Genomic DNA, 16,233 nt, shown 5'->3' with positions numbered 1-16,233 from the left:
ATAGTTGCTTCTAGATGTGGAATTTCTCTTTTGGATTTCAACTCGACATCTCACTCGTTTGCTGCGCTCACTCGTGAGTTATCAAGTTGAACACTCGAGGAGAAATTCTTCTTGAAATGTAGACTACGTTCTTAATTACAGTTCAAATTCATCATTGTAGTGATATTCACACCTGTCTGTTTTGTTTTCAGGTTTTGTTGATTTCCTAGCTTCGTGTGGCGTCTCTCCGTTTGAATTATTTCTCTGTATCTTAAACTACTCGAAAAATTTAGCTTCACATTCTCCCGTTAATTTTCTGGAAAAAATTTATTGCTAATCTTAGCATGGTCGCGTATTATTATTTTGCTTTCCATGATGGAACTCTTTCTAAACAATTTTCAGTTTAAAGGTTTACTTTCAATACAGCCAAAACATCATGAGATCAATTGTATTCACAGTCATATTGTATTCATAGCTATCTGTTACGTTTCCAGCTGTCGTTTATTTGCCATGAATGATGTTTCCTTGAGGTGCATTTCTTCGCTATGTCTTCAGTTGCCTGAGGAGAACAACTTAAGAATTGTTGTAAGTTGAATATTTCTTTAGGGTTCCTTCATTTTAGCTCTCTAACTTGAACACATTTCGACAAAATTGTCTTCATTTCTGTTGCCGAATATTTACCGGTTAGTATACACACATAAAACCTAGTTGTGAATGGGCCTTCCATTCCTTCGCGCCGGAAAAATCGAGAAAAAATTTTAAATATCAAAGGAGTCTTCATAAGCTGCAAAACGTTTTCAATAATTTCCTCTGTGTTTTGTTCTCAGTCGCTATCATGTCTGAGATCATAACAGCAGTTTTCAAAGCGACTATTGGATGGCTTGTGGATAAAGGCAGAGATGAGGCAGCAAAAAAGCTTAAAGATGGCGACGTAACAGATCAACAGTTTTGCGGCATCATCATGCGAGAAATCGATGACATGAGGTCCAAGCTGGATGGATTATCAAGGAAAGATTTGCTAGCAAGTATTAGCTTCTTTAGAGAAGGAATCGAGTTGCTGTATGAAGCATTTGAAGAGACAAGGTCGAGGAGTGAGTATGGCGCGGATACAGCACAAGCGGCTTGTGCGGAAACTGTGTCGCTCACTGAAGGAATGAAAGACTTGAAGCTTACTGAATCGGCTACAAGACAGCTTACCAATGCAAAGAAGAGATTCGAACGTGCTCGTGAAATGGCAACAATTTCTTTTTCAAATGAAGCGCTATCATCAAGTGACCGCATCTTAGCAATGCAGTACCGAGTGATGGCAACAGTATTGGAAACAATAGACCATCCCGCGGATGCTGTAACACCATGTAAAGTGTGTATTGAAGAGTTAAACAGTCTGTCAGTGGTTCAGCAAAGTCTTCAAGAACAGCTCAAGACAGGAATCAGGGCAGTGAAGGGTTTATTTAACAAAGAAGAACGACGGAAAGTTATTTCCGATGTCTGTCTTGTCAATCGAGTCGCCTACGATGTCACACAAACAGTATCCGTTAAAGAACCATTGCCACAGTGGCCCATGGTTGATACAGGAAAGGAGAAAGTTGATCTGCTGCGAGACGAGAGAGTAACAAAAATACTCTGTAAACAGGGTAGGGAGAACTGTAGTGTATTATGGACACTTGGTCATGATGGCGAAGGGGAGCACGGGTTAATTTATCCGCGTGCTATCGCTACCAACTCAAGTGGGCAATGTATTGTAGCAGACAATGACTTGACAATCAAGGTATATGACAACAGTGGCAAGTTTGTGCAACGTTTCAGACTTCCTCCTCTTATTGATAGCAGCGGTAAAGAGCAATCGATTTATATCTGGTCCGTTCGTTTGGCCACAGACATGGATGACAACATTTATGCGCTGGTCAGAGAAAAGAGTGGTGAGGACCCATACTGGATTTTTAAGTTTAGCAGAATCGCCGACCAGCATCACAAGTTTCGCGTCAGGACAATGGGCTTCGACTTTCACCGGTGTGAACTGTCAGTCAGTGATAGTGGTACAGTGGCGGTACTGAATAGTAACCGTAGCCAGAAATATTGGATTGTGGATGTTTATGAGACTAATGGCCAGTTCGTTTGCAGTTTTGGAGAAAAAATCTTGAGTTACCCGTACGACATCACTGCTGTTAGTGATGGCAGAGTTATGGTGATGGAAGAATCGGTTCCGGAACGTGTTCACATATTTAGCATACAAGGTGACCATCTAAACATGTTTGATCTGCAGTTGCCTCTAAATTTTCCAAAAATTGCAGTTCACAGGGAAAGTCAACAAGTCGTCGTGGTCGGTGGTGATAAATATTCATCAGACCTCCTGAATATAAGAATTTACACTAAAGATGGCGAGTTTGTGAGAAGTGCTTTTATCCATATGGTGGAGTCCATTCTGTCTTTGGATAGGATTGCAGTGACCACTGAGGGACGCATTGCAATAATAACCCGCTTTAAAAATTTGCTGACATGTGAAGTAATCATTATTTAAAATCACGTTTAGTTTACAGCCTAATTGCTAATAAGGATTAACTGGTGCTTTGAGTCAATAATCATGCAATTAACATAATAAGTACAATTCCTTCATTTTTCACACGCTATGATGTAACTTGAGACTAAAGTTTTATGCCCAAAATGAAAGTTTTTATAGCCTCAACTTATTAACTTTTGATACGTTGGAATTTAGCTGAACAAATGCGATGCGGTTTTGAAATTTTCTTGGAAATAAGTACTACATCATTGATCATGTAGGAACTTTATTGGTGGCTCCAAGCTTAGCTAGAGATATGATGCTAATTTGGCAATCATTATCAAAATCGGACATTGTAACTGCCATATATCTCCTTGTAATGGAGGAAATACTTTTTTTATGTCATGGCAAGGTGACACGTCTGACACAGCGATAAGCTGAGATATTTGTTTATTCTCATTACCTGTTTACTGGATAATGTATGGATATTGTAAGAAGAAGTTTAATGTGATTCTCTTCTGTGAGTGAAAGGGGTTGATATCCAGTCTCTCTCACATGTATGTGCGTTATTTTATATTTTAATCATGGTGTTCCTATCTTTCGATAATTTTATCTGTCTTTTCAGCATAATGGGCGGACTGTTACTGCTGTGATAGGTCCAGTGTTTGCTTAAGTAGTTTTGAACACCTGTGCTTTTCTTGTGGAATGTTTCATTTATCATATGTAGTATTTTATTTGGCTGTTGTTTCCGGCGTAACAATTTTCAAACAAGACAAATTTCTTCAGTGAACCTTGTCGCGTGGCAAAGTTAGATAGTAAAAAATTAGCACAATGATCCTTGGAGATTAAATCAAACTTGTCAGTAAATGCTAATTACTTAATAGCCGGCAGATCACGTGGGTGAGATGATGCGGTTCCCTTGCTCTGCTTGGCTACTCAAGCGGGCAAGAGGGAACTCTTACCCGCTTATGAAAAGTATAATTTTTTTGTATCTAGTGGAAATTGAAATGTAATCAATTATCAGTAAATCTTACCACTTGCTGAATTTACTCTTGTTTTCCCTTATGTTCTTCTTTTTTTTATGTAATTTAATGAACTTCGAGTACAACTCTTGCCCCACAGCCTCCAACTTCCCTTACCACGTTCTCCCGCCTTCCGTGCTTTTGCAGAATGATTCATATCACAAACGTTTACATTTTTGAGCGTTCAGTTTAAGGGCTGATAGACCGTTAGAATTTTTTGATTGTATAGATTTAGTTTTACTGCCAATTCAAAGCTTCTACTATCAATGAAAATTTGCAAACGCATGTTGATGTTTGCAAACTTTGCCGCTTAAAGGGTTGAGCAGAATGGTAGAGAGAAAAAAAGCACGAGGGCCGGTTAATGAAACGAAAATTTTAGACACGGCTACTGCCTCATTTTACTTGGCGTGCTATTTCACTCGCTAACGTGCCATTTTACTTAGCGCCGAGCTCGACACTCTTCTTCCTTCCATGTAATACGCGCGTTTGTTTTTATCGTGCGATTCGAGGAAGTTACATTTTAATAAGGCAACCGCTGCATGCAGTACGTTTTTCTAGAGAAATGGGGAAGATAACGAGTATGTAATTCAAAATTACATAAGCAATAAACTGATTTACAAATCCACAGGGACGTTCATCATGCCATTATATTTAAATCGGATCATGTTTCCTTTTGTATTGGAAAACATTGCTGATACTCTAAGGTTTTTTTTAGAAAAGATTACAATAAAGCTCAAAAAAAAGTCACTGTTTTAAATTCATTGCACCGAAAAGATAAACGAGTAGAGAGTGGAAATAACTTGGCCTTTCTATACACTGCAAAAGTCTTTCCTCACGCAGTAGATCAACCTCGTGATTACGTGACCCAATTGTTTTGTTCATTTGATCGTCCCAGTTGTTTTCTTGGATATACCCACCCCTAAAACTTTCTTGAAGCCCTCATTAAGTGCAAGAGACGGGAAATAATTAAATTAAATTGAACTTGGATAAAGCTATGATATGAAAGGTAACCTTTTGGTTTAATGAACCTTTTCATTTCTTTGTTATCAAAACTATGAGGTGAACGTTAGGGAAAAAAAGGAAAACCCTTTCAAACAATTTTAAAAATGTCGGTGATTTCAACAGAACTTTATCTCAAACGATTATCACTCGGTGACCCAGACAGATTCAAAAGGTAATCACCTTAAAGGGCATGTAAACCCAAAAAACGTTCATTTTCTTTTCACATGGATGTTTAGTAAATATATCAAGTACACCAAAGGTACCATTCGTTTTTTCTCAAAAGTCCATTTTCACTTTGTAAAAGCTCTTCCAAATTCGAAACATTCGCCATCTTGAATGGCGCCATCTTTCCTGTGACGTCACGGGTGGATCCTCCAAAGTCTCGTTTTATAATCGCGTGAGGCACGAAGGAGTCTTTTCTACAGCCGTTGTTTGCTGGTCTCGTCATGATTTTTTTACGTACAGTTTGCTTCAATATAATCAATTTTTTCGTAATGGTGAAGCGTTGAACCGTCCAGTTTTGTACTGATTCAAACAAAACTGGGCATACAATGCAAATATTTCCAAATGACGCAAATTTGAAGCGACAATTTGTGAAATTTGTTCAAGTGAAAATAGCCGATTTCGTCGAGCCGTTCGAACGTTCGAACGTTCTGTTGTTTGTAGCAGTCATTTTTATTCCTGGTGCTGTACCGACGATTCAGGCCTCACCAGAAGCAAATTATTCGGAAGAAGAAAAACGACCCATACAGTCGGCAGACGACGAGGATTCGGAAGTGGCTGACCAAACTGAGAAAGAAGTTGAGCTCTTCAAAAGTTAGAGGTCAACAGAGAAAGTACAAAATCGATTTATATGAGAACGTTTCGTGAATTAAACAACAATAGCTTTATTGGTTCTCTAAAAACATCTTTTTTCTCATTTAATGAAAGATTATGGGGATGTCAGTTGTTTGGGAGCCAGCGCTGAGCCCGTAAAAGACACTGACATGTCTGAACCTTTGCCTGTCGAAACACGTATCAAAGAAAGAGAATTCGTTGATATCAGTGTGTTATAACGTGATCTGGAATTTTGTCGGTTCTATACAAAGAATTCTATACAGGATCCCATAATCAACCCTTATGTTCTAAAAGAAAATCCATGCCAGCCCCACTTAGTGCTTCCTTTGAGAAACCCTGCAGAGAAACAGCAGAAAAATTTGTGTCACGGTTTTCACAGCAGTGAAAATACATTCAAAGGTCAGTAGGACAATATTCATCATTTTGAGTACAACTTAAAAGATCCTGATTTCAGCTTGCAAAACTATCTTTTCAATAATGCAAATCGAAGCAAACACAAACAGGGTTGGATAATTATGAAGGCCACACAAGGAAATGCACATGATACAACTTGTTTTATCGATGGAAATGCTTCTGAGATGAAGGATATTGTTTACCGCACAAGATAGCACAGCGACCCTAAAGTGTTTGCTGAGATATCCCCAACACCAACGAACAAGCTATCTGTAGGCAATTTAGCGAAATTTCCTGCCAGGAAAGAAGCGAAAAACAACTAGCTCTAGTATTGTATTATTAAATCAATGGCAGAAACAACTCAAGTAAATCGATCTCAAAATGTAACAAAACAGATGAAACAGAAAATATTTAGCTTAGTCGTTTCTGGTGTGATTATCTGTGCTTTACTGCTGCCTGTAAGCGTACTTGGCCGTCTCCAGCACCCAGAAATCGAGGCAAATTGACTGAAAACCTGGATGCTCAGTGATACAACTTATCCGGGTTTCAGGCCATTTTGCCACAATTGCCCGATTTCCGTACAACAAACACTTTCATGAGTTTTCGGCATTGGTTGACAAGTTCCACACTCGCACCTTTGATAATTTTATATAAAACACTCTCAGAAGCTCAAGTTTAAAAAAATTCTGTTGCATTCCTTTAGATTGTACTCTCGCTGTATTGCATTTTCATGTTAAATACAAATAAATCACAAAGTAAATTAAATACCAGTCTGAGTTTCCGAGACTGTCGCATCGCTGTCGACATGTTCTGTACTGTCTTCTTGCGGATCGCTTCGGTGAACCCTACGCGGCTCATATTGTCAAGGACGTGGCCCAGACTCTCCTAAAGATTCTGGATTATCCCCAGCGCTGTCATGTACTAAGCTTAAGGCATTCGAGTCGCTACCTTCTGAAAAAACATCTTCCGAACTACCGCTACTTACACGAACTCCCACACCAGTTCTACTGGGGAATATGTGTTGCGCAATATTTTGGTTCCACCGCTTACGTCACGACTTCTCGCTATTGTTTTTACCGGAAATGGAATTTCAGTTAATAATGCCGATTTTCTCCTAAAATAAGTCGAATTGGACAAAACTAATTTCAAATTCGTTTTCTACGCCACTTTTTACATAGTATAAGAAAAACATGTATTTTTGGGTTTACATGCCCTTTAAGATTATTTAATTTTTTGCCGATTAATTTGTGGTACTAAAGACAAAGAATCTGAATTAAACCTTGGCGAGTGAAAATCAGTGAAATGAATGGAGACTGAGTGACATAGCAAGTTTTTTAAGAGTTTCTGACAAAAACCGCTTTTTCCCCATTCCTCCGCGTTGAAATCTTTGGTGGAGGCTTAGTCTAACGAGAAATACATGCAGTAACTTAGTTATGAGATGCCCCACACCATTTCTTATCATCTCTAGTTTATGATAAAGAGAAATATTTTGTTACCCTTTTAAAACAATTCTGAGTTGATAAACGCCATGAGAGAGAAGAATGAATAGCTATTGAATAATAATTGCGATGTTTTGTGTTGTTTATCAGTTTGAGTTCATCTTGTGAGTCACGGCACAGTTATTGATTGTCATCATGTGATTATTCACATATATTGAGTTTCTAATCAATGATCAGGTTTAAAACTGTTTATTTCTGTTGTGACTATTTATAGCTTCTGGTGGACTGTTATCATTCTTGAACATGCATAAAAGCTAGTACTGATTTTGACCAGCCTCTTTGACTGCTTCGCTCCATTTGTTTTGCAGTTGATGATGTTTGCTTAGTATTCGAAGACAACTTCTTTAACCTCAAGGGTCACACGGCCCAGTTTTTAGGCCAAGTAGAAAGAGGAGACTTGAGTAAATATGAATATAAATTAAACTTTTAGATCTATGGAGCTTTAGCACACCTCTTAAGAAATTCAAGAGCTGCACAATGGACATAACAATAAATTCTCCCCGGCAGTTTTGCCAAGTTTACCCAACTCAAACAAAGCCACCAGTCATTCCGTTAATTTCTGAAATACCAACGCGTATAGCAAATATGAGAGTAGTGTGAAGATTGGTGATAAGTTGAAAGAGTGGCTCAGTAAATTTATTCCTCGAGTCTGCAGAGACTTGGTAGAGGCAAGAGGCGAGAGGTGATTATGACTTGGGCCTTCTACAATGAAGAACCACTTCTGTCGGAGGCCAGTTTCAGTCGCAACGCAATTCGTCATATAGAGCAGAGACAAAACATATCCTCTAAAGTAGTTGACCTCTTAATCGTTATCCAATCTCCGAGGTGAAAAATACTTTAAAGACATTTTTAACTTAACATAATTAATCTGATTACTTTCTTCGTTGTCGGTGATGTTTTTCAATCCCTGCCGGTGTTTTTATCTTCGCTTTTTTCTTGTTGAGGTTTCTGTTAATTGCTTTCGAATCTGAAACAGCTGCCCAACGTGCAATGTAACTTTCCGAATTCAAAATAAAACGACCGCTATTTCGGTTCCAAGGTCAAAAGTAGAACATCACGAGGGGCGGGATGTCTAATCTGTAGAACGAAATAACATTGTGGGGGAAATAATTTGCCGAGAACGGTACATGGAGAGGTCTTTTTCTTTTTTTTTTCCTTCAGTTGAAAATGCCTAGACTTGCCTTCTCATTTTTAACATGATGGCCTTCCTTTCGCTTTTTTTTGTTTATTGGTTTCTTTCTTTTTAAATTTTATTTCATTTTCTACCTCTTATGTCACTACTCCAAACTCTTCAATCCATGATCACAACCGAAACCTATATCGCACCGGTGTAATCACTAATTAAACCGCAGTGTTGACCTTGGTTTCGAGTGACGCGGCAACCGGCTGCGCTGCAGATTGACACAACTGCTAATAGTGTTGCTGACGGCTGTGGAATTCGATAATCCTAATGTTACACTCACTTGCTGTAGTCAAGGAACTTCTATCGAGTCACGTTAAAAACGTATTTTTCCTCTGATTTTCCTTAATTGCTATCATGGCTGTGATCCCCATTGCAGTTTTTCAAGCGACTTTTGGATGGCTTGTGCATAAAGGCAGAGATAAAGCAATCGAAAAGCTAAGCGATGTAACACATAAACAATTTCGTAACATCATCTGAGTGAAATCGACGACATGAGCTCCAAGTTGGATGGATTGCCAAGAAAAGATTTGCTAGCAAGTATCAGCTTCTTTAGAGAAGGAATCGAGTTGTTGTATGAAGGATTTGACGAGACAAGGTCAAGGAGTGAGTTTGGCGCGGATACAGCACAAGCGACTTGTGCGGAAGTTGTGTCGCTCACTGAAAGAATGCGAAATTTAGAATTTACTGAATCTGCCACAAGAAAGCTTTCTAGTGCGAAGAAGAGATTCGAACGTGCCCGTGAAATGGCAACAATAACATTTTCAAATGAAGCACTATCAACAACTGACCGCATTTTAGCAATACAGTACCGAGTGATGGCAACAGTACTAGAGGCAACAGACAATCTATCGGATGCTGCAGCGTTGTGTAAAGTATGTATTAAAGAGCTAAACAGTCTGCCAATGGTTCAGCAAAGCTTTAAAGTACAGCTCAAGACAGAAATCAGTGCGGTGATGGGTTTGTTTTACCAAGAAGAACGAGTAAAAATCATTTCCGGTGTCTGTCGCGTCAATCGTGTCGCTTTCGATGTCACATAAGCGATATGCAGCAGAGGGCTTCTACTCCTGGAGTGGCCCAATGTCGATACAGGAGAGGAGAAAGTTGACTTACTGCATGACAGGAGACTGGCTCTATTACTACGTGAACAAGGTATGGAGCAGTGTGATCTATCATGGACAATTGGTCAGGATGGTGAAAAGGAGCACAGGATAAAAAATCCACTAGATATCGCTACTAACTCAAGCGGGCAATATATTGTAGCCGACTATGACTTGACAATCAAGGTGTTTGACAATAGTGGCAAATTTGTGAAGTGTTTCAGACTTCCTCCTTTTATTGATGACAATGGTAAAGAGCTATCTACGGAAAACTGGAAGGTTAAACTGGCGACAGACATAAACGACAACATTTATGTGCTGGTTGAAGAAAGGAATCATCAGCGTTGGATTTTTAAGTTCGATAAAGCCGCTGACCAGTATCACAAGTTTCGCGAGAGGACAATGGACCTCGAGTGCAATCTGTGTAAACTGTCAGTTAGTGATAGTGGCAAAGTGATGGTATTGAAAGGCAATTATACAAAGGACTATCATTTTGTGGATCTATACGAGACTGATGGCCAGTTTGTTTGCAGTTTTGGAGAACAAAATTTGAAGAGCCCGCGAGACATCAGCACTGTAAGTGATGGCAGAGTTATGGTGGTGGACCAAACGCCTTCCCATTGTGTACACATATTTAGCGAACTCGGTGATCATCTAAGTAAGTTTGATCTCAAAGGGTTTGTTCACTTTCCAAACATTGCATTTCACAGGGAAAGTCAACAAGTCGTCTTGGCTAGTACTGACGATGAAAAAGAGCTCCTATGTATTGGAATATACACCAAAGATGGTGAGTTTGTACGAAGCGTTTTTATCTACAAAAGTGGCTATTTCCTGTATAAGATTGCAGTGAGCACTGAAGGACGTATTGCAGCTCTAGGACCTACATACGTCAAGCTAGAGTCCGGCGTCATGGATTATAAAATAGGATATCGATTGATTGTTCTATAAAACAGATGCAAATGTTCTTGACTTGTTTCCACGTTCATTTTGCGGAATCAACTCAGGCCTGAGAAAATAACCTCCTTACTTTCTCTTGGTTTGGGCGTAAAGTTTTGAACAATCCTACTTTCAAGAGAGGTCTACTGCAAAGTGTATAATTTGATTTCGTCTTTTTTCTGGATTGTTTGCTATGTGGGTTTTCTTTTTTTCCTTAAGAAATTACTTATAAAACAGTTTAACACATAATACGTTTTAGGTAAGACACAGAATCATATACCTTGTTGGCGACGTTTTTATGCCACTTAGTCGAGTTTTTCACTTTATGTCTTTTTAGACCCTGAAACATACTCAAACGAATGTAATGTAGTTTCGGTTTTTCTTGGTGAACAAATCATATCAATTTGGGAATTTTTTCCTTTTGTAACAATCTCATTCATGGTTCTAGGCTAATCATCACTGACCCTCAACCTCATGATATTAAGTATATTTTTTTCCAAGTTGTGATTATTAATTCACGATTTTAGCTCCCAATAATTTTCTTAAAACTAGCATGTAGCGGATATATTTGTCTATTCATTTTGTCGGATGACGTGAGGTTATTGTAAGGAGAAGCTGAATGTGATTCCCTTCTGTTAGTGAAAAGGCTGATAGACAGTTTTCTTTGGGTATGTGTGTATGATTTGATATTTTAATAAGCGTGTTCATAGACCCTGTATAATTTCAGCCGTGGCATTCACTGTAATGATTCGATTTAGCGCTCGGGGCGCTTATTTACTTTTGGTACCTCAAAGGAGGGCGCTCATTCGAGGGAAGGCGGTAATTAGGGACAGGGCGCTTATCAAGGACAGGGCGCTTACCGATATTTCTTTTTTGGAAAAAGCAGAATGAGCAAAACAAAGCTTTAATGATTTTATTTGAAGAGAACCAAGAAGACTGGAAAAGGACTTGTTGTCTCTTGATCCTTCCTGACTAGAGCGACCAGCCTAGCAATCGCTGCCCTGCGTTCACCTTATTCTCTGTTTTCCCGTAGAGGGTCACATTTATGACGAGATCATTCGTTTGAAGGAACTGTGCACTCACGTGGACATAATATAAATGAAAGACTGAGACGAAGACCACTGTTTTTGCAATGAGGCTTTAAGTGAGAAATCAAAGGAAGATGAACCCCCACAGTTGATCTCAACAGTGCTATAACTAAAGCAGAATAGGGGTAGCCTTTACTGCAGGCGTCTTATGAGGGCGAGTTAACGTTAACTAGCTCGCGATCGTTTATTCAACCGGCCGTGTTTTGTTTGATGCAGGGAGGGGGACGGGGAAATCTTCACTCTTCCACCCCCACCCTCTTCTTATTTTTGACCGTCGACCGCCCCCTTGGTACAAATTTCTTTCCCTCCCCAGTCTCATAAACAGGTTTAGACCTTTATACCCTTAGAGTGACTAGCATCTAATTTCTCTTTACAGTATCACCCCTGGATCACGCATTAAGGTCTTAAGAATAAAGGAAATGGTCTCCAGGGAAGGAATCTTTTGATTAGCAAACAAATTCTCCTTGTCAGCACATTAGGAAATATATAAAGAACAGTGAGGAGAATTTGCATACTAATGTGAAAGGTTAGGAAGTTTGGCGAAAAAGTCGTAGAGCAGATTCCAGACCGTTGGGAAGACAGGTAAACTAAAACAATCCCCCTTCCAAGAGAACTTTAAATATTTTCCGCAGTTCTTGTCAACTGGGACAGAGTAAGAGGAATCTCGTAAATCTTCAGATGTCGTGTAACACCCACGTGTCATAAGACAGACCGCTGAAGTCAAGCTTTCTGATTTGAAATGATTGTTTACTGATACATGGATTCAAGTTCTTCAAATTATGGATGACGCTATATTCTTCTGTTCTATTTTTGAAATGATGGTTACTAATAAATTTACTTAGGTTCTTCAAATTGAGGTTAACTTCATATCCTCCTGTCCTCCTTTTGCGAAGAAAAATCGTGGGGATGAATTCTCATGGACATTTTTGAGATTTCAATATAACTCCTTTTCTGCTAAGTTTCTCCATCACTTAATCAACGATCCGTGTTTCCTTCGGATAAGACAGAATTTCCTTTAGAAGAAGCTCTTAATCGTGTAGGGGCGGTCAACAAAACTCACATTAAAATCTTTGTACTATTTTAGGAATGTATGCATGACAAGCGATATGGCTACGAGATCATTATAAGTAGACAAAAGATTTTTATTCTTCTAACGCTTGTGCGAGGTCGTTCTGATTGCAGAGAACGATTTCAGAGAACGCCGCCGAGTTTTCTCAAAAAATGCGGAGGAACAAGAATTTGTTAGGATAAACGGCTTCGAATCCCGTTGGTCTGACTTTTCATCAGATACCGGCAATCTATTGTGGGTAGCAAGTACCACCTTTGATAAAGGGAAAGAGGTAAAGATGATAGGAAGAGAAAGAATCTTATGGCACAAGTGAATAAAATGTAGGTTACAAATGGAAATGTAAACAAAGTTCCGTTTAGCGTGAATGCCTATAAGGGGGGCCGTAGAATAAAGTTTTCAATTGCAAGGAATGGGATTGTCAGTAAACCAAATAATTACGAAACGGGTAAACGATTAAATGAAAACACTTTTGATGATGCATTTCGGGAACAATTGATAAGGAGCTAACATTCATTTTCCATTTAAAGCGTGAGCAGTGAGCGAAGCGAAGGCCTGCACCCACCCCCCGGCGTTATTTCCCACAAATGGCTCACAGGATCTTGGGTGAAAGAAAATTAGACTGAAATGGAGTACTCAAAACTACAGTTTGATCACGTTCTGCAATTCGCAGTGATTCGAAAGTTACCTGACTTATCAACAATTTAAGAGACGTACACCAAAATAGTAGGTTTTAACTGTAAGTCCGTATTGACAATCTTTCCATAATTTGCAGTTTTTGAACAGCTCAAAATTTAAAGACACGTCACAAAACATCTTTCAGCTATGAACGGCACCGTGCTATCGCGATACAAAGCCTAGTGAACGATTTCGATGACTTTAAAAGTCCACAAGGAAGGGGAAAAGTAGATGACAAATCTCTCTCAAGGATCACTTATAACATTACGAATACCTTGTGCAAATACTTGACTGCCACTCTGATTTGGGCAACGTTGGAGACTCCTTAACTAAGTGGAAAACTAAGTGAGTAGGTAAACAAGGAAATGAGGCTGATGATTGCTGAACCTAAAGCTGGCGAGATAACATCTCTATTGTATGTTAAGAAATATATTCCAATTACGAGAAAAGCTCAAATGATTTACAAATGATAACGACAATGACGAAGGTAATGATTCAACCTTTCCCGCTTTTTTTTTTCCAACGGCTCAACGAGTCATTTTACGTCTTGAATGTGATCTAACAAATGAGGGCAAAATTCTGTTTCTTCAATTTATTTTACTTTCAAGCAACAGCTCCCCAGCAGGATACCTAAGTATTAACTGAACACCACATCAAAAATATCTTGAGCAGAGAGTTTCCGGGATGAAAACATCTTATCCATTATGGTCAACCATATGCTCTCGTAACATCCAATCACTCGTGTATGTAAGAGCACTATGTCTGTTTTTATGTGTAAGTTAATACCCACATCATTTCCCTTCACCATTTCTTTAAATTAAAATATTAAACTTGAGAAAAAGGCTCTGTCAACCAGCTGATGTTCCTTATTAACTCTTCATCACTACCGTAAAACTTAAAAACCTCGATTCAATATCCCGTACCTCAAAAGCTTAATGCAGTTATTTTTCAATGTTCAAAGACTGGCAAAAACAGAAGCTTCAATCAATCTTGGATTATTTTCTTGTGCTAGCGCCTTAATAGGAAAGTTCTAATTCTTCGTATTCAGTAACCTTCTGCTTGCCGTCCCATCACAGTACTATATGCGGCATCATTAACGTTTAAAGCTGCTGGCTCATTAGTAAGATGTCATTCTATTAATTGTTAACTCGACCACCTGCAATGCCCAGCTCAGCCCATCCCATCCCATACCCACTCCCAGCACCGGCGTAAGAGCGGGTGGCAAGAGAGTGCTGATTTCGCATACTGCAAAACCTCCACAGGAATGCCATCTGAGCCCGGTACTTTGCTGTAAGACAGATCAATGCCTTTATTGAGATCCTCCCCCTTTGGGGGCTAAGCCAGCTTTTCTTTGACCGACAGAGTGGGCGTGTTTGCAAGGGCATTCTCGCTGACCAAATTCTCCATAAGGTATATGCCATAGTAATGCCTGCCTCAAACCTCTACCTCCTGGCCAAACTTTTTGACAACATTAAAGTCCTTGAATTTGAGGGAAAAGAACCAACGGTTGAGAAGACTAAAGGCTTTTCTCATCCCGTAATAAATTTCCTGCAACATGCTGCTCGGCCAGCTCAAGACTAACTGACACGCCAAAAAAGGAAGACATTCTGGAATCTCCACTAAAGCTAAACAGCAACATTAAATAACCGAAAAAAAGTTATAACATTTTATAATTTACCATATTTCCTCCAGAATCCATATTTCAACATTACACTGGTAGTAAAAACATGTAAGTTTCACCTTTCCAATTTTCAGTGCCAAATAAGTTCATGCAAGACAACAATCATACCTGCTGAGCAACCATACAGCTCCATCCTTAGTGATATATGACCGTGCCATGCTGTTGGTTGAAGTTTGATGTAGCGAGCTTTGATGGGTGGGTTTAACTGGTGATAAACAATGCTGTTGCTGTCTTTATTTTCTTTGAATACCTACAAATACATGCATGTAAAATTAATAATCAGTTACCACAGTTATGCTATTTTAAAAGTTAGTTTCAACTTACATTTAAAATTATAACGTGTTGATTGCAATTGCTGTAAATTTGCAAGAGAAAGTAAAAAACAACTCCAATTTTGAATGTCAGCCTAGATATGTAGCATAATTAACTTTTTCCACACTAGAATGTATGATCAGGGGTTTAGTCTCTTGGTATTTGCAGATGAGTTAATTAATGACTACTTGCAACATATTATAACTGTTACCTCTATACTGTGCAGACATAAGGATATGTTTTTAACAGTTTTAAACCAAGTAACTGCTTCTACATTTACCCTAGGTGAACTCTGTCCCGGTACTTTGTAGTAGTAGAAGTTCACTCCATCTTCATTGTACTGCAGCTTGTACGCTGTTACCCACTGGCTGTGAACATTCCTTCCCTGTGTTGCTATACTTGTTAATTTGGTGTAACTGCCAAGAGTCACCTGTATCCACTGATTTCCATTATCCCACCGAGCTGACCATCCTCCCTGTTTACCTCCACCAGCCTTAAAGTTCAATCTTCCCTGGATTGCTGCATGATTTCTATCCAGTTGTGAAGATGCAGTGACTTGAGCGTCCTTAAAGAACAGTTTATGTGTATGTGTTTATGTACTGAGGTATGTTTGTGGGTAGGTACATACAGTTCTATCGAAAATTTATGAATTAGACAAAATTTGGTTGAAGAAGAAATTCTCTATGTATGTCATAATGTAGCATCTAACAATCTAGAGTTTCTTGCCATATCCATATTTCAGCATTATACTGCTTATAATCAAAACATGTGTTTCACCCTTGCATTTTTCAGTGCCAAATAAGTTCATGTAAGACAACAATCATACCTGCTGAGCAACCATACAGCTCCATTCTTAGTGATATATGACCATACCATGCTGTTGGTTGAAGTTTGATGCAGCGAGCTTTGATGAGTGGGTTTAACTGGTGATAAACAATGCTGTCCCTGTCTTTATTTCCTTTG

The 16,233-nt window shown here is 39.0% G+C and overlaps 1 protein-coding gene, 1 long non-coding RNA gene and 1 pseudogene across 3 annotated transcripts; 2 read left to right on the top strand and 1 right to left on the bottom strand.

The window, feature by feature from the left end:
* The first annotated feature begins 811 nt into the window (after positions 1 to 811).
* On the top strand, positions 812 to 2,497 carry LOC149040258 (uncharacterized). The gene has a single exon (XM_089183018.1). The coding sequence runs from the start codon at positions 815 to 817 to the stop codon at positions 2,495 to 2,497; it is 1,683 nt and encodes a 560-aa protein (XP_089039144.1). The 5' UTR covers positions 812 to 814.
* A 3,293-nt stretch (positions 2,498 to 5,790) lies between these two features.
* Positions 5,791 to 6,951, bottom strand: LOC149040257 (uncharacterized). Its single transcript, XR_016179904.1, has 2 exons — positions 6,499 to 6,951; positions 5,791 to 6,024 (listed from the first exon to the last, which is right to left on the bottom strand). It is a non-coding gene; the product is annotated as an uncharacterized LOC149040257 (long non-coding RNA).
* A 1,710-nt stretch (positions 6,952 to 8,661) lies between these two features.
* LOC149040256 (uncharacterized) lies at positions 8,662 to 11,618 on the top strand (annotated as a pseudogene). Its single transcript, XR_016179888.1, has one exon. The product of XR_016179888.1 is annotated as an uncharacterized LOC149040256 (transcript).
* Positions 11,619 to 16,233: the final 4,615 nt, after the last annotated feature.

This window comes from Pocillopora damicornis, chromosome 9, assembly GCF_964200805.1.
Source record: "Pocillopora damicornis chromosome 9, jaPocDami1.2, whole genome shotgun sequence".
NCBI lineage: Eukaryota > Metazoa > Cnidaria > Anthozoa > Scleractinia > Pocilloporidae > Pocillopora > Pocillopora damicornis.
The sequence above is the reverse complement of the archived record's forward strand: the minus strand, read 5'-3'. Positions and strand labels throughout refer to the sequence as shown.